Here is a 20798-nt window from a genome sequence, read left to right as displayed (position 1 = left end):
ATTAACTCCAGATAGCTTCCGTTTAGAGGGGACAACTCAAGGCTGAGAACCTTTATTTGACTCAACACAAAAACACATAGCATAGAGGTCCTAGAAAGACCAAGCATCCCAGTCATAATGCTCCTCAAATGAGAGGCCGTGAACCTCAGCTGTGGCTGCTTGGATCTCCTCAGGGGGCTCTTCAGGTTCAGCCTATGCTTCGGCAACAAGGAGATTGGCATGGTGCTTCTCTTGTTCTTGTTTCTTCTTCTTAGCTTCAATATGTCCTTTCCTCTTGCAAAACCTGCAAATAATATTCTTGTTGGTCTTCCATTTTCTCGTGGAAGCAAATGCTTGATCACCAGGAGAGGCAAGAGCAGCTTCCTTATTATGACATTCTTTCTCAATGAGTAGTGCCACCATATCATCAAACGTGGTAGTGGCAAGGTGAAGTACTTCAAGAGTTTGCTATATTCCATGCATACTCTTCATAAGCATCCATCTTACCTTGATCATCAGGTGGGCTTTTCAAACTTGAAAGTTGTTGAACAAGAGATTGAAACCTTACTAGATGATCACTCAACCCATTACTCTCTTCTGTTTTCAAATCATAAAACTTGAGCTTCAAAAAGACTTTAGAGTTGGTGATTTTATTACCAAACATAAAGGCGATCCCAAATCTCCTTAGCTATTGACTTGAAGTCCACATGATGGATGAGAGAGTCGGCCAAGCAAAGACCAATGAGGGCAATGGCCTTGGCATTCTGTTGCTTCCAAAGCTTGCGTTGTTGCTAATCAAGTAATTCAACTTTGTCGTCCTCAACAACATCCCAAATGCCTTCACGCATAAGGAGCAGTTGCATCTTGGTTTGCCATGTGGGAAAACCTCCCCCCTTGAACTTCTCCACGAGCAAAGAACTAGAAGACAATGAAGTCGTGATGGCAAAGACCTTGATGAAGGCGGACATCAAGCTGACATGAAGGAATAGGGTGGTCTTGGGCAAATATAGGTGTCTAGTGCTCCAAATGCCCAGAAATGCAGAACTGAGTGAACCCAAGTCAAATAATAGCAAGTAGATACCCTGAAATGCAAGAATGAGCCAAGGGAAAAGAACTTGTGGGCTTGATGACTACTCAAGGTGCTTTAGCAGGTTTGAAATCCTCAAGAAGGTAGCTGAGGGGTGCCAAATGCAATGATATATCTCAAAACTTGTGAAGAGCCTCAGCAAACCAGCTCCAAGCTATAGTGAGATGCTTAGTAGAGGTATAGGTGTAGCAAAATGCACCAGCAGGTCACTAGTCCAAGAATCGGCTATTCTAGATGAGCTGGAGGCTAGGAACAGCCCTGAAAATGGCTCTGTTGAAGGCGGTTCTGCAGCAGCAGCCCCAAAACAACTCGAAAATGCAAGAGCAGCTCCAATACTAGGTCAAAACAGCCTCCAAAAGTCATGAAAATCTGCAATAAATGCTCATAGATGGTCGACTTCTGTTGCAGCAGGGCGCAAAGCCTAAAAACGGCAATGGAAAGGCTCGTGTGCAGGCACCTGTGGCTGCAGGGTACCGACCAGCAAGTAATGGAGCCGGCTGCCTGCAGAAATGGACACAAAAGGGGCCGAATGAAGGCAGCAATGAAGGCCGCTGTGCAGAAACCCATATAGCAAGATCTATATCATCAAATCTATGAGCAAGGATCCCTCTCATCCTAGGCTGTCGATTAAAGTCATGATCTCATCAATGTAGAGGACAAAGAGTGTCGGGGAGAGGGGACATCCTTGCTTCACTCTGATCGTTCTCTCAATCCAATATGATAGCCCTCCACGTGCACGCACCCTCCCTCTAACGGACTCATATAGACTCATCACACCTCGCACCATGACTCCTTGTATTTGCATCTCTTGAAGCCTCCGGATTAGACGGGCTCATGGGACTATGTCAAAAGACTTTTGAAAGTCTATGAAGTAAGCATAGACTTTTTGAGATCTAGGTCTCGCCTCCTCAATGACTGCATGCAAGGTGAAGATGTGGTCGAGAGTGGAATGCTACCGTAAAAAACCAGCCTATCCCAATGCCTGCTACCCATGTGCCTCTGTACATGAATTGATCTCCTGCTCTAGCACCGATTCATATATCTTGGCCAGTGTGTGGCCTATCATGACTGTGCAGTAGTATCTTGCACCAAAGGGTCACCTGCTTTGTGTATCGGTACAATGGTAGTGGTGCTTGAAGTAGAAGGGAAGAGAGAGAGAGAGAGAGAGAGAGAGAGAGAGAGAGAGAGAGAGAGAGTATTTGTATACACTAGAGGCGATCCCATGCGGACAATAAAATATTTGGATTGCATGTCGGAGTCCTCCCATGTGTATTAGACTTTAGTGTTTTAAATTATATGTGTTGTTATATTCTATATTTTACATAAATCAATGATGTGCATTTCTAGGAAAAAATCATGTAAGATTCTGAAATGTTTCTATTTGAAGCCTCGAAACCCGTTTCTAGAAACGTTTCTTATGACTTTGCTATGGTGCAGTTTGAAATGAAAGGAAGCAATGAAGGAGCTTGAAATAAATTAAGGTGCAGAGCTAAAAAAAAAGGGTTCAATATTTGTAAATAGGAGCCGGATACATGAAGCAAAATGTGTGTGCAACAGCGAGCTCTTCTACATTAAACCTGCCTATCTTGGTTGGTTCACAAAAATTGATACTCTTGTAGTCATGTTATGTAGTTTCGTATTATCTTGTTATAAAATCATGTGTTACTTCTCATTGGAGGTTAGAATTGCAGAACATATTTCTTTTGTAGCACTCAGCAAGGGCCCTAGTGCACCCTTTGCTTCAGCCCACAGAGCCTTGTATGAGTTCTTTCTCTTGATGTACTTTGTCCCATAGGCCTGTGAGGCTCTTTCTTTCTTTCTCTATGTTTCTTTCTCTATTCGATGGTGTGGATGTTACCCCACTGATCATTATCATTATCATCATCATCTCTATCTTCCTTTGTATCTATGCTTCTTTCTCTATTCTTACATTTATCCATGCTCACGCGCTAAAGCTTAGATATTTTTGAGTGCACTTCTGCGCTACACATGGCATGTTAAGGTCGTTGAATAATCTCTTAAATTTGTATTCTCTTCAGTAATCTTTCCAAGTTGAGTATTTGTGTAAATGAGGTGAACTTTCAAAGGATCGAATAAAAGAAAGTTGGCATACTGGTTTTCTGTTGCATTGATAGCAAGGTGGTGATGTCAAGCAGGTAGTGAAACTTATGAAAAGGAAGGGGACAACTACTGTTTCAGTAGATTGTGCAGGAGCAGGTGACATTGTTTCAATTTGTGGGCTTGCAAATCCATCAATTGGAAATACGGTTACAGCTATGGAGGTCCACTACATATTCCCACATTTGGATTCCAGTTTGTGTGGCAGGTCTGTAGCTGAGTCCTCTTGCTCGGTGAGGTTGCTTGATCGTTATCATGCCATTTTACAGGTAACTACTGCATTGGCTGCAACTGAGATGGATCCTCCAACTATTTCTATGACATTCAGTGTCAACGACTCTCCTTTGGGCGGCCGTGATGGAAATCAGGTGTGTAACCACACTTTTCCTGAGTTTATGCCATAAGTGTTAATGTCTCGTGAGACATTTGGGGGATTCTGCAGATGTATTGTATATCCTGTAATGTGAATGCTGGTGATCCTACATCATAGATGTGCGTTGTTGTTGTTTGTTTCTTTTGCTCTCATTATTGCGACATTATTGACATTGGTCATTTTAATTCTGTTTCCTTTCAGCTAACTGGGCCAAAAATTGGAGAGCGTCTCATGGCTGAAGCTGAGAGTAATTTATCCATAAATGTAGCTCCAACTCCTGCACAGGATGCTTTTGAAGTGCAAGGCAGGGGTGAACTGCAGTTAGGTATTGTCTTATTTGTAAAGTTTTGCAAATCATCAATGTGCTTTTCTATTGCTTTTGGCAGGCCTCTGTGTGAGTGTGTTGTGGACAGAAGCTGTCTTGCTAATGACTATCGCAAGGTCAAAAACAGCTGCCTTAATTTGTTTGGTTGAAAAGGAGACATTTATATTACATTTCAAAGGTTACAGCACAGGACCATCTGACGAATCCATAAAACACAATAAAACTAAGAAACCACTAAGCTATTAAAAAAAGTAGTTGTACCAGCAGGTGGATCGTAATACAATCAGATTGGATGTGTTGTATTGGAGAAGCAAGACAGGGAGTGATATCATTTTCCTGGAACATATTTTCAATTTAAGAATGTTGGACCTCAACTCACAAAATTGCATAATCTGTATGAAGGAATCACCTTGCCATCAGAGATTCGATGTAAGGTAGTGCATGTGCAGAGGCACATTGGATTATGTTTTAGCATGTGTGCTTTGTTGGAAAGCCAAATCAGGAAATCCCCAAGTCTTTTGCAGCCATTGTATGTACCACAAAGACCATGACACATTGCTATGGACTACATGACAAATTGATCATGGTCATGATATGAGTTGGATTAGTATGAACAGTTTCATTAACCAAGCTCATCTCATTCCATGTAAGAAATTGAAAATCCCATGAAGCCATGTATCTTTTTATTTGATGTCTCTGTACACCATTCCAAAGCTTTCCAAAATCTACCGATTTAAAGACAAATACAGTTAGAATGGAAAGCCCAATGTACGGACCATATAAACACAAATCTACTTTTGATTTACTTAAAAACTCATACATGAGCCAAACCACCTTGAACTGTTGTAGGATCAATTCAAACTTTCATCTTAAACATTGTATGCCTAAATATCGGATCTCATAACAAAAGAATTCATCCTTCTTGCCATCGAGGGGCAAGGAGTTTCCTCCCAAGGCTTTGAATTCTTCCAAATACCTCCTATGTTCTTCTTCATTCTTACAGTAAATGGGAATGCCATGAGGGACCACATCTGTTGTACTTAATGCTCTTTAAAAAGCCTTCTTATCAAATGATTTAAAGTTGCTGGCACCTAAGTTGAACCAAAAGGAGCAGCCAAATACTCATATACAATCTTAATATGGTTCAAAATACTGTTTTGTGCTTTCAAACATAGTAGCTTCCTTAACCTTACAAGGATGTTGCTTGTTGTAGATAGCAAATGAATCTTAAACTATGAGCTTGATAGTTAGTGTACTACCAAGAGAAGATTATTTGCAGATTATGAAGAGGAGATGCAAATGCAGAAGTAAAAGAGAAAAGTGTACGCAAGAGAAAGAGACGAGAGAGGATCCAGAAGAGGAATTTTGCCCATTCAAGCAGGAGGGAGTGTCATGACAAGAGAAATCACTAATCTGTGATTAGTAGACATTAAAACATTATTATATATTATACGCCAATGGTGTAACATGTATATGTATTTATGATGGACACCGACCGATTTGTTTTGGTGGTGGATCATATGAGTAGATAGGACTAGTTGAGCTGGAGCCACTGCTTCAGACGGCATCGAATTTCGACATGTGATACTTATTCTATTAATAAAAATGTGCACACATGTGTTTAGGTCCTAGGGCAATAGGAAGGGAAGGGTGCATTAAGGTGCATTGAATGGTAGATGCATGGGTCATAGGCTAAGGGTAGGTGTAAATGGGAAGATGGAACTTGAGTGATCTCAAGGGACAATTAATGAAAGGGTATCACCCTTTCATTGTGAATCTCACGTAGCATTCTTCATTCACATTGCATTCATCCGCCATCTCACACACACCTTGCATGTAGGTCGAAAATAGAAACAAGTACTCTCACGAGGGCGCTCTTCCCCATTGGAGGGCCAATCGGCATTCAAATTCTGCATGCATTGCACACATTTGCATTCTTGAGAAGGTTGGTTCTTCATAGTTTCAAGTTATGTGATGATCTTGAGGTATTTCAAGAGCAAACTGATTTTGAAAGTGTTTCAAAGGAACATTCAAAATGAGCTTGCAGAAAGGAAAGATTGACTTGGATGAGGTGATTAGGTAAGTAATCTTTAGGTGGAGTTGATTCTTTATCTTGTGCTTGCCTTCATTGCTTCTCCTTCACTCTACCCAATGTTGATGCCAACTCGTGAGAGAAAATTAGATGTAGCTTTTACACAGAAAGGAATGTGAAATTTTTTGTTCTTCACATGTTTCCATATCTTTCAAATCTTTTGAGGTTAATTCTCCCATCATTCAGGCGTGCGTGCCTCACTAGTATTTTGCTTCAGATCTTTCTTCTCCTTGCAACTCTAGAATTCACTAGCTTCTTGCACCCTAAGAATTTGGTGACTCTAGACATGAAGGTATCTCATAATGCGCCTTTCACTAACACGGAATTTCCAGGATGTTGTGAATGCTGTGCATGAGGTACATGTACATTGATGGAAGCTATTGTCAAAGCCTGGCACACTTTTAGCGGCTTGTCGATACAGAATCCTCCACAGATGACGAGATTTTCAGGCAGCCCATAATGTGGAATACTTTTATTTAGGATGATCAGGGCATGGTTTGGTGTTTCAGGGTATATGCAGTGGTCTTAGTAGGCGAGAGGTCATGCTTACATGATGGGGTCTTGGAAGGCTTTTAAGATTCGCACTGAATAGGAGAGTTGAGACAGTACTCCACCTTATTGGAAGTGAGAGAAGAAATGCACAAAATTGTCTTAGCTATCCCCTTTGGAGTAAAGGGAGAAATAGATAACCCAATCCTTGAGATGGATTGGGGCGTTCTCCAGCGTTGGTATTTTTCTCGAAGTGATTGGAATTTCGGGACATGTGAAGGCAGTATTGTTTTCTTATGCAGGTTGGTGGTGTATTTGTGAGATCACAGGGTGTTATCCTTTAGGATGCACTGCTTCTGCTAGTAAGAGGCTGGGCTTGGTTGGTTTGGGAGTAGTATGTTGACCCTAGTCCATAGATGGCTCTGATGGGGAAGTGGAGATTATAGCTTTCTGGGGTTGTCCTAATAAATTCTTTACCTGGGACCATAGTGAGTGGAGCTGGTGGTTAGCGAGTGACCACTCCAAAAGCATCCCCTTTTTTCAGTTCACTGTTTTGTATGCAAGGAAATTTCAGAATCGGACTAGTAGCTGGAGACCAACCAGAGCAGAATGTTTCTAGATTAGCCTGGATTTACGGGGATTTTTTTGGAGCAGGCTATGGAAATCTCTCAGAAATAGGAAGGTCACTTTTTTCTTTTGACCATCCTTGCATGGAGGGATTGCAGTAAACAATCAGGTCCTTATTCGTGGAAGTACCAAAATCTGAATTTATACGATTGGATATATTCTAGTCTTACAAAGGTATATACCTTATTCATGGAAGTACCAAATCCGACATCCACACGGCATACATGGAGAAGACGAGACCGTGCCCTGAAATCCCAATTGAAACCTGGCTTTCATAGAAAATATGTGGTCTAGTCAAAGAAAGCCAAGCATAACTATCCCTGCCCAAATGACCTTGCCCTGACTACAATCCCAAGGCAATGCAAGATAGACACATCAATATGCATACACCGTCTGCAAGAAACATATGCCCCAAATTTCTCCCTCAGTTTGGATTTGTTCGTGCAAACATGTTCCTTTCTCTCAGTACAGGCATGAACGTTCCTCGGTTGACTCAAGTTGGTAGATCATTGCTAGCATTACTGCCTGGCACATTTAGAGGGCTAGATGTATAGAGGCAATTGACAAGAAGTTGTTTCATCCAGCTTAGACTGTGGTCAGCATATGGACGGACACTGTGCATACTTGATGGCAATATGGTCTAGGTTGCAGGGGTCTTCCAGGGCGATCCTGACCAGGGGGAGATTGTTTCTTAGGGAATGGAGAAACAATCTCTCTTTTCGAAGTATTCCTCTGACAAGTTTTGGCATTTCCAGCCATTGTCTTGGCTCTTTCAGACTTTTCATGGTCTTTGATGCGACATGCCATGAGCTTTTCATGCTGTAGATGATGTGTTTCAACTTTGGGTTTTTTAATGCTCTCGGTGTTTTCTCTCCTACTTTCTTGAAAAGTGAAAAAAGAACGAGTGTCAGTTGTCAAACACGTGAAGTATTTCTCCAAATCTTGCTGTCTCTGCTTAAGGGTTTAGCCTTTTCCCAACATTTATTCATTCTGATTTTATTTTAATGAAAGACTACATTTGCAGTTTGTAAGATGCAGGTTTAGTGCTTACAAAGCTAGTTTCTTTTCTGCAGGAATATTGATTGAGAACATGCGCCGTGAGGGATTTGAGTTGTCCGTCTCTCCGCCTGCTGTCATGTAAGCCAAGACCATATTCCTCGGTAGCTCGTGGAATGTGGCTACGTATCTTGTGTTTAGTGTTCTTTAATACATTATTTAATTGGAGTGAAAAATGAACAATGATTTTGACACATTTTTTTGAAAATCAGCGGCATTGAATAAAGTTTAAGCAAATTTCACCATATACAATTTGAGCCATAGCTGAAATCACAATATATCTGCTGAACTTGCCCGAATAAGTGATTAGCATAATGTGACTGCACTTTCAGAGGCTGGATTTCTTGAATTTGCCCTTCCAATTGCTGTGATTTTCATGCCATAGATTGGCAACTCATGTTTGCTCGTCCACAATTCAAAACCCTACACATCCCCTCCCTTCACCCTCTCCCCCATTTGCCTAATGAAATAGCATTTTAGGGACTGTGTGCCCTTAATTGACACAAGAATCCTACAGTCAAGGACATCGCTGATCAGCTCAGAGGCAGCTCAGAGGCAAGGACACACATGCAAGGACCGTCCTTGTCCCTGGCCTGGCGCCACCCACGCCGCTTTTTTAGTCGTAAAGATGTGATTCTTTACAAGCAGAAAGGTGTTGTGACATGAAGTTGGCGTGCTACCACCCTGTGCACGTTTTTTGCTCTGGGGTGTTTGTGCATGCAAAATCACTATGTAGATAATGCCATTTTCCATTGCCTAGGTCATGGATAAATCAAATGTGCCTACCTACTACAGCTATCTACGATGAGAAAGTAGATGCTGCAGCTCAATTTTCCATCTGTGCAAAAGATGCAAAAGACAAGGAGCTCAAATTGAAGAAGGCTAAGACCGACTGCAAGGAAAAGGAGCCTAAAGGGAGGAACCAACCCCCTTTAGGAAAAGAGTAAGAAGGGCCGAGCCTACAACCAGGAAGCTCAAATTAAGGAAAGAGGAAGCGGCATGAAGGGAGGGACCGGCCCCTGAAGGAAGGAACTAGCCCCATTTCGGAAAGGAGCAAGGAGGGCCGAGCCTGCAATTAGGGAGCTGAACAAGCGATCTGCTCAAAGCAATGTGGAACCAGCCCCCTGAAGGAAAGGAGTCCTTGAGATGTAATCTGAAGGAAAGGAGTCTTTGAGATGTAATCTATGTAATTTATGTGTAATCTATTGAATTGTTAATCTTCTCCAGAGTTTACTTGGGCAATGTTTTCTCAACTATGTGACTACATAGTGTCCTTTGACACACCAAGAACCATAATGTGAGATGAAAGATTTCGATTTGACAACTAAGGTGAGACAAAAGATTTCGATTAGATCACTAATGTGATATTGAAAGATTTCCATTAGTCAACTAATGTGAGATGAAAGATTTTGATTAGTCAACTGGGGGTAATAAACTTCACGCATCTCTTCACTTCCTGCAGCATTCGAACTGACTGCCAAAGATACTTATCATTGAGAATGAGACATTAGAAAGAAGCTTTTATGCCAAGATACCACACCATACTTCTTCCCTTAGATGAGAATGAAGATGGTAACATCCCAAGTGATGTTGTAGTCAAGCATAGGGAGAAGGAAAGGATCAGTAGAGGCCATAATCTCAGCGAGCCGGTCTGCACCAAAGAGAAGAGCGATACGTTGTTGAAAGAAGATCTTCCGGCTCAACATGACATGAACTGATATATATCGAGGAGTTTGAAGGGGCTGATTAGGTCGGATGGGTAGATTCCAAGGAAACATTGCACCTCCTTAATAGACACCTTTATACTTAGCTCAAAACACTCTACAAACTGTCATTAGACACAGAGGCCTATAACTTTCAGTAGAGACATGATATCAAAGATTCAAGTACACAAAGAGATGCGCCTTGAGATGGGCTTCGCGCTGATATAAGTTTCAGTGAAAACAAACAGACGGTTGAAGAGATATGGACAGTTTACTGGAGGGGGGTAAAAACTGTACTGTAAGAGGTGCTTTTGAGACCAAATGGGTTCACACCATCCATACCCAATCCAAGTCTCAAGCTCCTAGGTTCTTCCTTGAAGCTTGGCCATGTGTTTTCAATATGCTTCCACGCAGGAGAGTCTGTGGGAGTTCTCCACTTGCCATCGGTTGATCGATGGGAGGAATGCCATGACATGAGCTCTGCAATGGATTTGCACTTGAACATATGTTGGATGCGAGAGATTATGGGAAAATGTCGCAGAACCTTACGAGGCACGTCCAAAGTTTTGAGATCTGCTCTATATCTTGCCTCTCCACAAGTAGGGCACTCTCTTGCATCCTTATGTAGTCCACGAAACAAAAGGCAATCGTTGACACATGCATGGATGCGCTTGTAATCTAATCCTCCAAGAGAGGTCACATGTTGCCTTGTCATATCTCTTGAGGTCGGTAATAACAGACTGTCAAACACAGAGACTCATAACTTTTTGCAGCAGTATCTGATTAAAGATCTGATTATTTAGAAACATGTGCCTTGAAGAGAGCTTCACGCTGATATAAATTTCATTACAATCGGACTACCGAGCAGAAAGTTATGAGCAAAACACTAACAGGGGGTCAAACTGTCATGAAAACTACCCTCCACCCAGGCTAATTTCGCCTAAGTAGGATGCTCCCTCAAGACTCCACCTTCATCAACGATCCACCCCTCATAGATTTCGCCTAGAAGAGGGGAAGAAGTTTGCATAGTGGCTCGGGAAACAAATGGACCATGTGTGCACAGTGAGCAGCCGAATAGAAAGAACTTTTAAGGCTTTGAAAGAAAGAAAAGGGAAGAGACACTCAAGAGAGAGAGAACCTGAAGTGACCTTCATTACAAATAGAGTAAGAATCCACCTCAACACTACAAACACAAGGGAGAAGAAGAGGTTTCATACATACAAGAGGGAGCGGAAGCTCCAAGACTACTCATAGAGAGAGAATAAACTAGAGAGAGAAGGACTCAAGAGTCTACATAAGAGAATATCTACAAGAGGAAGAGAAGGCTCATGAAAGAGGCTTGGGGAGACTAGAACTACAGCAACATAAGGCCCAATGGTGGAAGAGATTGATGAACAAGGGAGAGGAGGGCTCCTTTTATAGAGATTTTGTTACCCTCCTTCACCTATTTATAATTGCTGCCTGTAGATTCCTTTTCCCATCAATCACATAAGCACGTATGTCACCATCCATGTCCTTTTTGGCTACTCTTGCCATGTGTCCCATCAAAAGATGCTCAAGACTCTTAAAATATTGAGAAAGTCAAGAGTCTCCCACATGGAGCCCATAGGGACCCTCTCTTTTCCACATGTCCACATCCTCCTTATTCCACATAGGAGTTCTAGAAGGATTCCTCTTGACTTCACATTCCTCCACATGCCTTCCACACGCTTGGCATGTGGCCTCTCTTATATTATTGGAACACATGGACATGAGCCCACCTCTTTATATGACTCACTCTTTCTATCTTTTAAAAAACTCATAATATCCCATGCACAAATAACTCTCACCCCATACCAAGGTATTTATAATTCATAGCTATGGTATTTACAATGAGCCATTCCACTCATCCTCTCAATCCCATACAATATCATAGAAAATAGAAATAAGTGAGAGCCGCTAGGCTATCACTTGATACTCAAACCCTTATCAAACATAGAGAAAAACAATATCAATGCCAAGTTAAAAATATCAATTTTTGGCGTCACATCTTTCCCTCCCCAGCAGATCCTCTCTAGTACAGAGAGGGTCTGCTGGTCCTCAAGGTGGTCGAGCATAGAAGAATTTAAGGCGATACTCATTGGTGCGTCCGGGTATCACCATGCCATCAACATCCTCAAGCTGAAAGGTTCCATTTGTGACATTCATATACATCCTTATGAAGGCGTGGCCAAAAGTGACCAATTTTTGCTTTTGTTGTGGAGTTAACCCTCGAGGCAACATGCCTTCTTCCACATATTTCTGAACATCTTGTAGTTTTGGCCATCCAGTGTCTACCCAAAAAACCACCCCCCGGTCTGGCACTACAATAGCTTTAGCTAACTCATCTGCCCTTTGATTTTCTTTTCTATTTATATGAACAGACCTGCAAAAATCAAACTAACTACATAGTGCCATAGCCGTTTGATTAAGCTCCTTCAAATGAGGACTTCTTGTCTGGTAATGCCCTTGCATTTGCTTTATAATAAGCTGAAAATCTCCTCTTACTTCCAATTCTTTAACTTGACTTTAAAGACAACCCTCCAAACCAAGAATCAAAGCATTATACTCAGCTGCATTGTTAGTTGTGATACCTGGAAGCTCTTGTCCTCTTGCCCATACCTCTTGACCTTCAGGATTCATCAAGACTATCCCCCCGGCTCCTTGTTGGCATGAAGGACTAAAAGCCCTATCAAAATACAAAATAAAAGCTGTTGGTGGTGTATCCCTTTCATCTTTAATGTTCTCCTTACATTTCGCCTAGAAGAGGGGAAGAACTTTTAAGGCTTTGAAAGAAAGAAAAGGAAAGAGACACTCAAGAGAGAGAGAGAACCTGAAGTGACCTTCATTACAAATAGAGTGAGAATCCACCTCAACACTACAAACACAAGGGAGAAGAAGAGGTGTCATACATACAAGAGGGAGCGGAAGCTCCATGACTACTCATAGAGAGAGAATAAACTAGAGAGAGAAGGACTCAAGAGTCTACATAAAAGAATATCTACAAGAGGAAGAGAAGGCTCTTGGAAGAGGCTTGGGGAGACTAGAACTACAGCAACATAAGGCCCAATGGTGGAAGAGATTGATGAACAAGGGAGAGGAGGGCTCCTTTTATAGAGATTTTGTTACCCTCCTTCACCCATTTACAATTGCTGCCTGTAGATTCCTTTTCCCATCAATCACATAAGCACGTATGTCACCATCCATGTCCTTTTTGGCTACTCTTGCCATGTGTCCCATCAAAAGATGCTCAAGACTCTTAAAATATTGAGAAAGTCAAGAGTCTCCCACATGGAGCCCATAGGGACCCTCTCTTTTCCACATGTCCACATCCTCCTTATTCCACATAGGAGTTCTAGAAGGATTCCTCTTGACTTCACACTCCTCCACATGCCTTCCACACGCTTGGCATGTGGCCTCTCTTATATTATTGGAACACATGGACATGAGCCCACCTCTTTATATGACTCACTCTTTCTATCTTCTAAAAAAACTCATAATATCCCATACACAAATAACTCTCACCCCATACCAAGGTATTTATAATTCATACCTATGGTATTTACAATGAGCCATTCCACTCATCCTCTCAATCCCATACAATATCATAGAAAATAGAAATAAGTGAGAGCCGCTAGGCTATCACTTGATACTCAAACCCTTATCAAACATAGAGAAAAACAATATCAATGCCAAGTTAAAAATATCAATTTTTGGCGTCACAGGTGTTTTTAATCCCTTCGTTCTAATGACGCGCTCAAATTACAAGCGACATGACCCTTAGCTAGTCCTCATCTTCATATTAATTTTGTTTAAGGATAGAGTTTTCTCTCATTTTCAAAAAAGAGAAGAGCCTTTTAATTGAGGAATGATACAGATCAAGAATCCATGGGATGCTTGACAATCAAAAGGGGAAGAAAGAAAGAAAGTTTATTATAGTATTCGGAAGACCAGACTATGAGAAACCCGATACAAAACAAGCTGAAAGGGTGGAGCTACTAAATGAGCATGAACACCCATACTCTAGATGCTCAAAGTCATAATAACATCAATGATAACATCATATTAATATCAATATGGCCATCTCCATCATCACTATTAGCACACGTCATTGGAATGCAAAGCGAAATCCGTTCTAGTATCACAGCTACAGCCTCCCCCCTCAAGGACCGTGGGCAACTGGTGACATGAAGCCAGAGATAGAGTGTTGTCGACTGTCCGTGGGCGCGGCCATGTGTGGTCTCGCGGCTGTGGCTCTGCGTCTGACAAGAACTATGGTGATCCGTGTTGGTCTATGTTTCCCAACCTTCTAGCTTTGAGGTTGAAGGTTCTGAAAGCAATGCGTGCCACTTAAAGAAAGCCCTCTATGGATTGAAGCAGGCGCCCCGGGCTTGGTACTCCAAGATACATGCTCATTTCCTTACATTTGGGTTTCAGAACAGCTCTACTGAGGCTACTCTTGACATCCGCAAGAGTAGGGCAGATTTGCTGACATGCTTGTGACTGGGACAAATGCTGATTTGTTGGCATGCCTGTGACAGATTTGCTGCTTTTAGTACTCTATGTGGATGACATGCTTGTGACTCGGACAAATGCTGAGCAAATTGCAGCTTTTAAGCTTGACTTGCAGAAGACATTTGCTATGTTTGATCTTGGTCTTGCCAGCAGTGAGGGGGGCATTTTGATGTCACAATCCAAGTATATTAGACAGCCTTTGCAGCATTTTCAGTTTGAGGATTGCAAGTCAGTATCCACACCATTAGAGCTTGGTTTTCACTTCTCTTCAAAGTATGGCAGTGGTGCATGTGGTGCATGTGATGTTACCCTCTGTCAACAATAGGCAGTTGGTTGTTTGATTTACTTGTACCATACGAGACCCGATCTTCAGTATGCTATCTCACAGTTGAGCAAACATATGCACAGCCCCTCTACGTACCATTGGCAGGCCATGAATCGTGTCTTCAGGTACCTCAAAGGCACTCAGCATTTGGGCCTTCTTTATGAGGCTGATTTTTCACTTGTTATGCATGGATTCACTTATATTGATTGGGCTGGCTATTCAGACATCCGTGTGTCACATAGTGGCAATAGTGTCATGCTTGGTACTTCATGCATCTCTTCGTTCAACAAGAAGCAGACTATAGTTGCTACTTCTAGTTGTAAGGCTGAGTACAGAGTATCTTTTACAACTACAGTGGAGTGTGTTTGGCTCCGGAAGTTACTTGCAGATCTTCATGCATGTCAGACTACTTCCACCATCATCTTCACTGATAGTCATAGTGCTTTGGCTGTTGCACGGAATCTAATTTTCCATGCTTGGACAAAGCATATTGGTTCACTATCACTATGTCAGAGAGAGAGTATCAGAAGGTGATATTCAGTTGTCTTATGTTCCCAATGAAGACAACTTGGCATATCTTTTTATGAAGGCTCTTCCTCGACCTAAATTTGAAGCTTTTCTCCAAGCTTTAAACTTCGTATCTTTTGTGACTTTATCTGTTGTACTCTGTACAATCATAGGTTGCTATACCCCTACAAGATGAACATGTGCAACCATGACATTAGATATTCAGGTAGTTCTGAGCCGTGTCCATGATACTTTCAGTCCATACCATGGAGGGGGGTTTGTAGGCCATTCTATGGGCTATCCATAGATGCCACTTATTTCTTTGTATGTGCCTTGTAGGCCTAGTTACAGTTAGCTAGGTTTGTTGGTACAGATAGTACATGTACCACTAAGATAGTTAGGACACTTTGTCCTAGGTATTTGTTATATTGGGGCTCTCTTGAGCATCCACTCAGTTTTGCAGCAATTCAGTACAATATCTCATTTTTAATCTTCCCTCCTTCATTTAGAGCTTTGGGAGTCGATGCTGCCATGAGAGCTTCTCTGGCCAGACGAAGCGGTCACTATCAAGATTTTGTTCCTCAGGAACAAGCACTAACACTTTGCTGCCTTGAAAAGAAAATGAAAGCCAAGGAAAAACAGCCAAGCCCAAAAGCTGCAAGCGGTGCGGGCTGACTGGTGAACCCCTCCCTCCAACTTGGGGTAGACGTCCTCAAAAAACCTTCGTGCGTAAGTAGAGTTTTGCTGCTCCCTCTCAGAAGCTACCTCCCCTTCGAATGCCTTCTAGGGGGCACTCCTAAGCACGAAACTATCCTGGAGCTAAGGGCTATTTGAGAGCCTTCGTCATGGCTGAGTTTGCCCTTCATCTCCGGAGTGCCGACAGAAACTCAGTACGAAGACTTTGTATAAATGGATGCTCAAGTATGTGTGGGTGTGTGGATTTGTATGTGTGAGAGCATACTTTTATACTATGGTCTACACCCACTGTTGGGCGTTGATGACGTCAGTGGGGATGTCATAGTAGCTAGTCCTTGCTATGCGTGATGGAGTTTATGGTTTTCAATCTTATGAGTGACTATCGTGGGATTGAAACTGCACTATGTTGTGTTTTTAGAGGATGAGTTTGGGAATGTTCCTAGATTCATCTAGGTATATAGCTATTTGAGAGCCACCCTTACCAATGTTCTTTGGCCGCCAATGGGGTGGGGAGTGGATGGCTTCTTCCACCTACTCCTAGTGTAGACGGGGTGCCACAATCCTCTAGCTGTTCAAGAATTGTAGGTCACATGGGCACATGGCTGAGTGGCTCAGTCTGTGTAGCCGCCACACAAGCCCACTGCAGGTTGGGATGCACACACGAGGAGGTCACCACGCCGAACGGGGGAGAGCAGCAGTGCGGGTAGACGACGAGGAGAGGAGCGGGTACAGAAGAACGTGATGATGGGAAACGCGTGGAAGAAAGGAGTGATGGCGGGGATGTGCAAACGGTTGGGGGGTATGGCGACGTGACGGGAACAACAAGGAGGGACGCAGGTACGGGTAGGGAAGAAGTTAGCAGAAGCGAGCAAGCTCCCTGCATACGATTTATGTGGGTAGCATTGACATGTGGGTCTAGAAGTGTCCATGCATAGGAGTTGTCGTCGTGCATGCTCTTTGGTAGGCGTGCATGTTTGGAAAGTAGTGGCGTGCCTTGATTTGTGGGGCATGCGTGGACATGCATCGCCTACTATTAGTTCATGCCCATCTTGAACAAGTTGGAAAGTAGAGCTCACCTTCGCCTTTCTCTAAAAGTGAAATAGTTGGATGAGTTGTCGCTCATTCCTTTTGGACTTTCCTAAAAGTGTGGGAGTTGGGCTAGTTGTGTGCCACCTCGCTTTTTAGAAAGCGGTGGAGAGTGATGTGAACTTACATGGTCCTGCCGCGTGTTGAGTGTAGCTCACTTCACTTTTGTGGAAAGGTGTGGTTACCTTTTTCACGTTAATGCTACACCACATCTGCTAAAAGCCAACTTTTCCACACTAGTGAACAACAACAATTGAACAACAACAAACTACTTGCCCTCCCCTTTCAGCCTTCTACTCTCTCATCGTTGTATTATCATCCATCTACCTCCAATAGCTCTCAAACTTGGTGCCCTCCCTATACGAATCTTGCTCTATCTCAATCTTCTCTCTGCTGCTCAAATTGAGAAGAATTTGCACCTTTTTTGGGACTCCCAATTTCTAGCTTGGTTGTTGCTGATTTGAAGCTCAATATGATATTCTCTCTCTTTTTTCTTCCCAAGATCCTGTCAAGTCTTGGTGGCTGCACTTGCGGACTTTCTTGTACCTCTGAATAACAAAATTTGGGTCCAAACTAAAGGAATATAGAAGTCTAAGCATTGTGACGACATGGAGTCTCACATTGAGCCATCTGCATGAGTGCATCATGATTCATATTCTCAAGAAAGAGCCTCCTTTAGGTAGCTTCCAAGTTTTTGGGCTGGCTGTCCCTGCTGCCACTATGTTTTCCTCTGATGTATGATAAAAATTGTGAAGCCTCTGCTTCATGTGCGCCTCACTTATTTCAGCATGCATTTCCACATCTCTCTCTTTCACAAAAATCATGTAAGCTAAAACTGCAGACTTTATTTCTTTTCCAATAGAACTATTGGATACAATGGGAATAGTTTCCCCTCTATTCCTAGCAACCACACGATGTACTTTGCCCCTATGTACAAACTCCAACACTCTTTCAGGAAGATTCAACTTCACTATCTTGCGATGAAACCAAGGCATACCCAAGACTACATCATGATGTTTCAGTGGAGAAATGAAGAAGTCTTGCTGATCCACATAACTCTGTACATGAGGACGTAGCTTCCCTATCAAGGGAGTGACTGGCACAGGGGTTCCATAGAACATCTGATCGGCATCCAAAGCCCTGCCCAACTCCTCCGTTTTTATTCCCAGCCTCAGGGCTAGGTCCTCTAATATGAAATTATCAGTAGCCCCTGGATCAAATAAAATCAGCGCTTGTTGGTCTCTGACTTCGCCCCATGATAGCAGCAATTCTCATTCTTCTGGGTTTGAAACATGACCTGGTATGTCAGGAATTCCTCCTGCCATTGGCTTTTGTGGTCCCCGTGGCTTCTCTGCCTCTTTTCCCTTCAAAGTTGAAGGCTTTTCTTGTCATGACAAGAGAAATCACTAATCTGTGATTAGTAGACATTAAAACATTATTATTATGTTATACGCCAATGGTGTAACATGTATTTGTATTTATGATGGACATCGACCGATTTGTTATGGCGGTGGATCATCTGAGTAGATAGGACTAGTCAAGCTGGAGCCACTGCTTCAGATGGCATCGAATTTGGACATGTGATACTTATTCTATTAATAAAAATGTGCACACATGTGTCTAGGTCCTAGGGGCAATAGGAAGGGAAGGGTGCATTAAGATGCATTGAATGGTAGATGCATGGGTCATAGGCTAAGGGTGGGTGTAAATGGGAAGATGGAACTTGAGTGATCTCAAGGGACATTAATGAAAGGGTATCACCCTTTCATTGTGAATCTCACGTTGCATTCTCTCTACCACATTGCATTCATCCGTCATCTCTCTCCCACCTTGCATGTAGGTCGAAATAGAAACAAGTACTCTCACGAGGGCGCTCTTCCCCGTTGGAGGGCTAATTGGCATTCAAATTCTGCATGCATTGCACACATTTGCATTCTCGAAAAGTGTGGATTTTCACATTTGGTATCAGAGCGGTGACGATCCACGAGCGGGATGAGAAGAGGGCGATAGTTGCGGACGACTGAAGTGGCAAGAGAAGTTGCGGAAGAGGATCACGACCGACCGATCTCCGAGGTTTTGAGACAAGGGATTTTTCTGAAAATTCCTGGTCTGGAACGGTGAACGGGGTGTCCTCACAAGGTGAATTTGCCCCCCCCCACCGCCCCCCGTCCCCCCCCAAATGTGAATGTAGCCTTAAAATCCTTAAACCGTGAGGAAAAGGGATCCCCCGTTCTCCCCAATGGAAAGTCGGATCGGAATAAGATTTTAAGGGGGTGATCCACCCATCAAGTACCCCCTATAACGGTATCTAGAGCTCCAATCCGCTCAAAACAAGTAGCCCAAATGGAGCATACCAGTTTACAGTAGAAATACAAGAAGAAAAGCTTGAAAGAGAAGGGAAAGGAGGTCATTTTAAGTGTCTTCTCAACACAAATGAAGCGGGAGTCGGATAAGTACCACCAACTCTACAACACTTGACTTTTGCTGTAAAATAAACCTCTTTTTTTTGAAATTACAGCAAGACATTTTTTCTCTTGTATTACTAAAAGGAAAGAATGGAAGGGGAAGGGACATATAACAATGAACTTATTCCTTTTCCTCCATTACCCCAAGGAGAGAGAGAAAGAACACCTTCACCCCCTCTTGAAGAGAAGGGATTAGGTGAGAGTTATACACATCTTGAGTATGATAACCCACAAATAGATTTACAGCAGTCTCTCCTTCAAGAACCTCTTGATAGGGAGTTCTCCTTTCGTAGTGAAAGAAGAAATGAGACCAGCCAAGAACAAGGTGATGAGTTCATGCCTTCAACTCAAAGCCCAGTACACATGGATTATAATCCAAGTGCAAGAGGAAGAGAGGAGACTCTTGTTGATAAGATGATTTTTCAGCTTAGCAATATGATTGAGCAATCCATTATGACAAGATTAGGGACTAAGAGGACTTTAAAATTCGGGGATGAGGAGTTGAGTACTCCTTCTAAGAGGTCCAAATTCCAACCGCGAGAGAGAATTGAGTTCCCCAAATATGATGGGGCAAGGGAGGCTGACAAAATCCTCAATTGGATTCGTCATTTTGAGCTATACTTTGCCCATCAAGACAAGACCGAGCAAGAGAAGATTGCTCTTGCCACATTGCATCTGCAGAAGGATGCTCTAATGTGGTGGTCCTTGTCACAAACAGGAAAAGAGCCTATTCATGAATGGGCTAAGTTCGTGGAGCAACTGAAAGCCACTTTCATGCCACCGAGGCATGAAGAGAACCTAACCTTTGGTTGGGAGAGGTTTAGGCAGTTCAATAATGAAAGTAATACATATTTTACAGCCAGATTTTGGAAACTCTCTCTAGAGTTACCCGAAAAGAGTGAGGAAGATAGGAGAAAGAAGTATTTAGCAGCCTTAAGCCCAAAAGTAAGGTACGAGATTGAAATGTTTAACCCGACCATGCTTAAGGACCTCGCTAAGCTGGCTGAAATAGCTAAGAGGAAATTGAATCCGCGTAAACCCTTCAACAAAGGAAATGAGAAAGCTATTGTACAAAATGTTAACAGCCAATCACATCCTGGATGGATACCATTTCCTTCCATGACTGACGATGAGAAGAAAAAGCTAATTAAGGAGGGAAAATGTTTCGGATGTAAAAAACATAAGCCAGGGCATCCATGGCATGAATGTCCTACTCTATTAGCCAAAATTGTCAAAATCAATTTTGTAAAAGGGAAAGGCAAAGCATCCAAGCAGGAGGGTGAGGCTTCTACCTCCTCATCCCAAGACTCTACGATGAACATAGAACCAAGAGTAAA

General features: G+C 42.6%; 1 protein-coding gene across 2 annotated transcripts in view; it reads left to right on the top strand.

The window, feature by feature from the left end:
• Positions 1-20798, top strand: part of EMB2785 (elongation factor family protein) — a 130645-nt gene that overhangs the window by 79198 nt on the left and 30649 nt on the right. For both annotated transcript variants that reach the window (XM_087374776.1, XM_087374775.1), the window contains exons 7-10: positions 3223-3348; positions 3454-3552; positions 3759-3882; positions 8164-8227. In XM_087374776.1, the coding sequence (XP_087230902.1) occupies positions 3223-3348; positions 3454-3552; positions 3759-3882; positions 8164-8227 (413 nt within the window). The remainder of the gene's footprint in view (positions 1-3222; positions 3349-3453; positions 3553-3758; positions 3883-8163; positions 8228-20798) is intronic.

The sequence above is a fragment of the Dipteris shenzhenensis genome, chromosome 5, assembly GCF_047967505.1.
Source record: "Dipteris shenzhenensis isolate YYH24624 ecotype China chromosome 5, Dip_SZ_1.0, whole genome shotgun sequence".
NCBI classification, from domain to species: Eukaryota; Viridiplantae; Streptophyta; class Polypodiopsida; order Gleicheniales; family Dipteridaceae; genus Dipteris; species Dipteris shenzhenensis.
This window is presented reverse-complemented; position numbering and strand designations above follow the sequence as displayed.